We start from the raw sequence: 7,900 nt of genomic DNA on the forward strand, positions 1-7,900 counted from the left end.
GTTTCTGCTTCCACTCAAAACAGGCATTTTCAAAATGATATAATAAATGACTTGTGGAGTATTTTGAGCTGAAACTTCACAGACACATTCTGGGGACACCAGAGACTTATATTACATATTGTAAAAAGGGGCATAATATGTCTCCTTTAATATTAGTCAACATGAACTAACAATGAACAAGCATTCATCTTAGTTCATGTTCATTTCAGCATTTACTAATGCATTATTAAAATATAAATTTTAAGCATTTAAGCATTCAGAATCTGTGTAGTGTTTTGGCATTGCGGTTCTGTTTGGACAGAGATTATATATATATATATATATATATATATATATACATGTATATGTGTGTGCGCATGTATATTTTATTTTATTACATTTTATAAGAACATAATCTGAGAATTATCCTATGAATTGAATTTATAACTCGGGATTGCTCGGAAACCGTACAAATTTATGAAATGTACATATTTCTAACTAAACATCATAAATATTACTCTGAAAAGTTTACAATCAAAATAAATTAATTTTACTTGCATAAACTTGCACGCTCACATTCATATTCTTTCATGCGTCAACAGGCAACATATTCATGTTTATCGACAAAACTCAGCCCTGAAAGTATGAGATATGGGGAGAATATATTTTAAAAACATTATTTTGACACTAATATAACTTTATAGACAATTCTACGAAAAGTGTTTTTGACACCTAACGGCTCAAAACGACCCGAACACGAAACACATTTATTAAAAAAAGGTTCCATCTCTTAAAACACAATTGTAAGAAATCAGAAAAATAAATGCGTATTTTGAGGATCTTCAAGCATTTGCAAAGTTGAATGGCCTTACTAAAAACTATGCATTTAAGATTTCTTTTTAAATGCATCTCTTCTGGAAACATGAACTAATAATGCTAACAAATGCATTGCTCATTATTAATGCACCAACTAATGTTTAACTAATAGGATCTTACTGTAAAGTGATGGACTTCTTTCTGAAGAAGGTTGTTGTGAATCCTGCCATGTGTGACTGGACATAATCACATTTATCACACGGCCAAACACATAAACACATGGACATAGACAAGAGAATGGCGTTTAATCGACTTCATTGCAGCATCTTTAGAGCTGAACTCTGACTGCTGAAGAGCGTAAATACTTCCGGCTAACAGCTTATAGTCTTTGGTTGTAGATGTAGCTTTTCCAAGATAGTTTGCACCTTTAACTTCATGAAAGCTTGTCACTGATGTCGATGTGTTCAGCAGACGCTTTTCAGCGTGCGTGTGTTTATCGGTCTTTGGTTTTGCAGACGGCGAGGTGGAAGGTGACGTCGAAGGAGGCTCTTCAGCGCATCGGCGAGTATTCAGAGGCGGCCATCACTATCCGAGGAACATATTTCCCACCGGGCAAAGAGCCCAAAGAGGGAGAGCGCAAGATCTACCTGGCCATCGAGAGTAAGTGTGCTCGCCGGATCCTCACTGAGTCACTGAGCGAACCGTGTCTGCGTGAATGATCCTGAATCAGTCTGTTGTTGTCAGGTGCCAACGAGCTGGCTGTGCAGAAGGCCAAAGCAGAGATCACACGGCTGATCAAAGAGGAGCTGATCCGTCTGGTGAGTCCGTCTGTCTGCCTGATTCTCCTCCGCTTGACCGCTGATCAGTCTCGCACTGCACATTCACTGACTGACCCAGCTTTCTCTCTGCTTTCAGCAAAACTCGTACCAGCCCACCAGCAAAAGCAGATACAAGGTTTTGTAGCCGAAGACCGAGGACAGACGACCGCTGGCGTTTCTTTCTTAATCCCACAATGCTTTCTGTTATGTGAGCTGATCAAACACCAGATCCACTGATCTGGACGCTTTTACCTTATTCTGATTTCTTGTAGTTTGCATCAGTCACCTTTAATATTTTAGAAAGCTCCATGTAATTGGTCAGTGAACTTCATTTGGAAATAAAGTGTTTTTTCCTCCATCCGTATGTATCTGTAATATCACTCGCGTCATCTCAAGCTTTTTCACACGGTTTTTACTGTCCCCGTTGTGATTTGCAGCAAGAAACAACTATAGAGCTTTCAGATATTGTTGAAGGAATCGTTCGGCCACAAAATAAAAATTCCCGTTTCAAATCTTTACTCGATATATTTGCATATCGGCCTTATTTTTAATGTAATGTGCCAGACTTCCGGTGATATTACTGATTAACTGCTATTATATTTATTAGTCATAAACACTTACTTTGTTATTCTTGTCATTTACCTATTGTGTGTCTATAAACATGAGGCGTTGTGATTGGCTGAGTTTGATGATGTCACCTGTCATTCAAAACGGCAGCCCGCCCAGGCGTCTCAGCGCGCGTCAGAATGCTGCACCGCAAACGGCTGTGATTGGTCCATCCTGAGGTGCGCTGAGTAAAGTAACAGCTGTCAGCAGCGTCTCCATCAGTCTGAACAATGATGTGCGTCTCAATAACGACGCAGACGCGTTTAAACGGATTTGGGAGGAAAGAGTTAAAGTAAGAATGACGTGTTATTTAGATCATCGTGTCTGAAGAACTCGGCTCTCCAACGCGGTCGATGCAGCTGCGCGCAGCACTCAGTGCGCATGCGCGTTATCCTTTGAGTTCTTAATATTTAATATCAATGGCTGACGCTGATTTCTAAAGCATCTCCTAAAATTGTGAAAGAAGATTTGACACGTTTTCTGAACATCGAGGTGAACGTCAATCTCTTGTTTTATTCGATGAGCTTCGGTCAGAATTCATCAGTAGCACCAAAATGGGACAAAAATGTCACGTTTAACCCTTTCCGCTCCAGCGTCGACATTAAAGCGAGGTACAGTCGCTGATCATCTCTGAAAACATGATGTTTCTGTCTGTGTGCATGGACCGTAATGTGTTTTCAAGCGTATTGTTTCCTTAGTCAGCCTGTGATTAGTTGGAGACAGAACTGAAGGGGTTTTGTCATGTGCACTAGTGACAGCTGTGTGCCTTTATAATGTTAGTGTCACAGTTAATGCTATGCGCTGATCAAGCCCTGACTGATGCACGATCAGACTTGATCAAATATTATAAGAGCTTCTGAAACAGGATCTGCATACATTCTCTCACACACACACACACTCTCTCTCTCTCTCACACACACACACACACACACACACACTCTCTCTCTCTCTCACACACACACACACACCTCACACACACACACACTCACTCACACACACACACTCACTCACTCTCTCACACTCACACTCACTCACACTCACACACACACTCACACTCACACACTCACACTCTCACACACTCTCACTCACTCACACACACACTCACACACTCACGCGCACTTCACTCGCTCTCACACTCACTCACTCGCTCTCACACTCACTCACTCACTCTCACACACTCTCTCGCTCTCACACACTCTCTCTCTCACGCGCACACACGCACACACTCTCTCACGCACACACTCACTCACTCACTCTCACACACTCTCTCTCTCACACGCACACACTCTCTCACGCACACACTCACTCACTCACTCACTCTCACACACTCTCTCGCGCACTCACTCACTCACTCACTCACTCACTCTCTCACACTCTCTCTCTCTCACACACTCTCTCACGCGCACACACACACACAGACTATTTCATGAAGAGCTCCAGCTGCGGAGTTTAACACCGAAAACTTGAAGATCCCATGAAATGAGTTCAGTCCATGACTGTGAGCTTGATGATGATGATGATGATGATGATGATGCATCCTGTTCTGATTATTCACTCTAAGGCAGGACACTGCAGGTGAACAGAGTAACACATGTATCTAACAGAACTCACCATACTCTCCACTGATTAATCACTGTAACCGCTTAGTATTACAGCTTTCTGAAATGTAGTTTGAATATGCAAATGTGACATTATATAATTAAATATGTACACATTTGCATACACAACTGAAATCTAAGCATAGGATAAAGTCAGGATCATAATTCTTGTTTCGTTGACGTACTAAAGTTTTTTTTTTTAGAGGGAATTATGAATTTCTCTTTTTATCTCTCCATAAATCAGAAAATACTGTCAACAGACAGAAAACAAACACATTTTCACCATGTTTTTAGGAGTAAAATGATGTATAAATCAGTGTAAAGGATACAGTGGGTATAGAAACGAATCGGCTTCCTTTAAAATAATCACATGTTGTTGCTTTGCAGTCTGAAATGAAGAAATGAAGACAGTAGAGACAAATCCCAACAGACTAAAGGCTGTAATTAAAGCAAAAGCTGCTTCAACAGAATACTGACACATGGGGCTGATCCTCAGTAATTCTGTTTTTTATTTGTTTTTCTGACATGTTGGTGTTGTATCGTTCACTTGGATGAGTAAATACAGCTGGATAAAACACAAACTGTGTCCGTCTTCATTTCAGACTGCAAAGCAACAACATGTGATTATTTTAAAGGAAGCCGATTCGTTTCTACACCCACTGTAAAAAAAAAAAACCAGGCTGAAGGGGTTTTGTCATCTTTATCCCCTTTCTCACGTGCATCTCTCTCCTGGCGTCTGTCAGCAGAAGATGATGAGCCAGGTGTCCAGCAGCAGCGATTACTGCGTCGACAGCAGGCCGTCGTGTTTAGCCGAGGACGGGAGACTCTCGCCGAGCCACTTTGATTTGTGCCCCACCAAGTTCTATCAGTCCTTCCTTCCTCAGCGCTCGCGGCAGATGTGCTTCGCTTACCTGCCTCCTCCAGCCGCCGCCGTCCTCAAACCCACACCGTGCCAGAGGCAGGACTGCCACGAGGAGCCGCCGCTGTCCCCGGGGCCCGCGGTTGCTCAGGGCAACAACAAGAGTGGGGACTCCAAGAAGAAGAGTGCGTCAGGGAGGTCTGGTAAACGCGGGCGTCCGGCGGGCACCACCAAATCAGCCGGATACAGAACCAGCACAGGCAGACCTCTGGGCACCACCAAGGCTGCCGGCTTCAAGACCAGTCCGGGGCGGCCGCCGGGCACCACCAAAGCTGCGGGGTATAAAGTGAGTCCTGGTCGCCCGCCGGGGAGCATCAGGAGCCAGTCCCGCCTGAGCAAACTGAGCTACAGCGCCTGCAGCGGAGCCGCGTTTCCCTACAGCATCATGCACAAACCTGGAGCCTGTGACGCTGCGCTGAAGGAGGAGACGACCGCAGAGTAACAGTGCACCCTTCATTTGTGATATTACATTAAAGGTTCAGCCAAAATTAAACTGTGCTCACCCTCATTTCATCAGAGATCAGGATGAGTGTGTTTCTTCATCAGGTTTGGAGAAATGTAGCACTGCATCAGTGTCTCAGCAATGGATGCTCTGCAGTGAATGGGTGCCGTCAGAATGAGAGTCCAAACAGCTGATAAAAACATCACAATAATCCACACCACTCCATCAGTTAACATCTGGAGAAGACAAAAGCTGAAACTAATCCAGCATTAAGACCTTTTTAACTCAAATTCAAGTCTATAATCCATAATAACTCTTCCTCCAGGGAAAAAGTGGTCTGGTCTGAATCAGGAGAGAAATCTGCACAGATCAAGCAGCGTTTACAAGCCAAAATGGCTTTAGTGGGTTATTGTGATGTTTTTATCAGATGTTTGGACTCTCATTCTGACGGCACCCATTCACTGCAGAGCATCCATTGCTGAGACACTGACGCAATGCTACATTTCTCCAAACCTGATGAAGAAACACTCATCCTGATCTGGGATGGACTGAGGGGGGGGGAGCACATTTTCAGAACATTTTCATTTTGGCTGAACTATTGCGTTACCTTTAATGCATCCTTATGCAAGCTTTCTGTCTTCTGTGTGTAACCCAAAATACTGAATTCACATCATGTTGGAAAGATCGTATTTGTTGATGTTGATCGCACATACCATGTTGTAATTATAAGTGGGAAAAGAGTAACTTCCTCTAATCCTGTAATTCAGGATTTGTTGAATTGAATGAAATCATTATTTTTCAAATTTACAATTAAACTCAAAAATCGAAGTCGCGTTCAAAATAATAGTATTGAACAATTACAACCAAGTATATAACGATTCACTTTACAGCACCACTGAATAAAAACAGCAAAAAAACACATTCTTTATTCATTTGGTCAAAGTACAGCTTGTAGAAAAGGTACATTAACATCTTGCTCTGACCAAAGTGAATTGAACACACCTGACATATTAATTATAAAAATACGAACTTCCCAGGAGGATTGAACGCACCAATATTACCTACTTTTACGAGGCCCTCATTTGAGCTTTTTGGAGCTTGATCAGAAAGAGAGCAGCGTGAACTTTCTGCCAAACATCTACTTTTGTGTCACACCAAAGAACGTTCTGAACAATGGTGACGGGATATTCATTTTTCTTTGAATTAACTCTTTAATGTTTGCTAATGTATTTGGGTCAGTGTTTTCCATCAGTGTATTTTTGTTAGTGTTTGGCTGCGTTTCATTGGGCTACATGTTTTTGCGAAGCCTTGGATTGGGTTGTTTTCATGAATCATGTCTGTTTTTTTTCTTCCTTGTCTAGAATGCAAAAAATGCTGTTACAAGCCCCGCAGTTCCTCCTCAGCGGCTTCCCCGTACGAAACCAAAAAACCCCTCCGCCAATCAGCGTCATGCCATCGGAGGCCTTTTCTCCAGCGGCCGTGTGTCTAGACGGCGGTCAGTCGAGAAACGCTCTGCCGGTACCCATCCACAGCGCTCTGCCATCATACTCCTGAACTCCTGCACGTGTCTGTCTCACACACACACACACTCACACACGTGATTTCTGTCACATATTATTTGTCACACGTGATCTCTGTCACACAAACAAACACATAATCTGTCACACACATGATCTCTGTCACATACGTAATTTCTGTCACAAATGATCTGTCACACACACACACACACACACACATGATCTTTGTCACACAAGTGATCTCCATCTCACACACATAAACACGTGATCTCTGTCACACACATGATCTCTCTCACACACACACACACACGTGATCTGCGTCACACACACACGTGATCTCCGTCACACACACATAAACACGGGATCTCTCTCACACATGTGATTTCTCTCTCACACACACACATGATCACCATCACATATGATCTCCGTCACACACACATAAACATGTGATCTCTCTCACACACACACACACACACACACATGCTCTCTCTCACACACATGATCCCCCTCACACACACACACACACACACGTGATCTCTGTCACACACGTGATCTCCATCACACACACGTGATATCCGTCACACACATGATCTCCATCACACACACACACGTGATTTATTTATGCTACTCAAGAAGTTCCAGTTTGATCTGTGTGGTGGATTTGGTTTGACACTCTGTTTGATTAAGTTGACTTGTGTGTCATACTGATCATCGGTTGATTGCTCAAGCCTGGGCGATGTATTGGTTAGGGATGGGCGATACCACTTATTTTGTTTTCTATACGATACCGATATTTTTCAAGGCAGTATCGTCGATACCGATACGATACTTCTGAACTAAACTTTTAAATGATGAAATGTATTCAATTATTAAATTACTAAGAGTAAAATGGGTAATAATAAGCACTTAACTTTGTTTAAAAAGTTATTGCACAAACTATGTAGGCTACAATTTCAGTTTGTTTATTGTGAAATAACTCTGTCCTTCTGTCCTCTGATAAGCATTGTTCAGGGCTGCCGTTACCAAAAGCTTTAATGCTTTCTTATGATACTTTTGGGAAACGCAGCCCTGTTTGAATGCACTGTCAGCAGTGAGTGAACGCTCTCTGTGATGGATTGGTTCTGTTTTGCAACATTTGCGTGTGTTCAGATGAGCAGGAAAATATTTCTATCCTACACAATTACTCGCTAACAAAGGTTATTCGT

At 42.5% G+C, this 7,900-nt stretch overlaps 2 protein-coding genes across 5 annotated transcripts in view; both read left to right on the plus strand.

Moving 5' to 3' along the window:
• LOC107571605 (probable ATP-dependent RNA helicase DDX46) overlaps positions 1 to 1,971 on the plus strand; it is a 19,791-nt gene extending 17,820 nt beyond the window's left edge. Inside the window, exons 21-23 of the mRNA XM_016257934.1 lie at positions 1,311 to 1,455; positions 1,540 to 1,613; positions 1,711 to 1,971. Of these exons, the coding sequence (XP_016113420.1) occupies positions 1,311 to 1,455; positions 1,540 to 1,613; positions 1,711 to 1,758 (267 nt within the window). The 3' untranslated portion in view covers positions 1,759 to 1,971. The remainder of the gene's footprint in view (positions 1 to 1,310; positions 1,456 to 1,539; positions 1,614 to 1,710) is intronic.
• A 299-nt stretch (positions 1,972 to 2,270) lies between these two features.
• Positions 2,271 to 7,900, plus strand: part of LOC107571616 (UPF0461 protein C5orf24 homolog) — a 6,751-nt gene continuing 1,121 nt past the window's right edge. Inside the window, exons 1-4 of one of the 4 annotated variants that reach the window (XM_016257949.1) lie at positions 2,271 to 2,830; positions 4,564 to 5,174; positions 6,540 to 6,750; positions 7,211 to 7,295. In XM_016257949.1, the coding sequence (XP_016113435.1) occupies positions 4,567 to 5,174; positions 6,540 to 6,732 (801 nt within the window). In that variant the 5' untranslated portion in view covers positions 2,271 to 2,830; positions 4,564 to 4,566 and the 3' untranslated portion in view covers positions 6,733 to 6,750; positions 7,211 to 7,295. Of the gene's footprint in view, positions 2,831 to 4,560; positions 5,175 to 6,539; positions 6,751 to 7,210; positions 7,296 to 7,900 lie in introns of those variants that run through there. The other 3 variants (XM_016257948.1, XM_016257947.1, XM_016257946.1) reach the window with 3 other exon arrangements.

Source organism: Sinocyclocheilus grahami, unplaced genomic scaffold, assembly GCF_001515645.1.
Source record: "Sinocyclocheilus grahami isolate Dianchi unplaced genomic scaffold, SAMN03320097.WGS_v1.1 scaffold1621.1, whole genome shotgun sequence".
Lineage (NCBI taxonomy): Eukaryota > Metazoa > Chordata > Actinopteri > Cypriniformes > Cyprinidae > Sinocyclocheilus > Sinocyclocheilus grahami.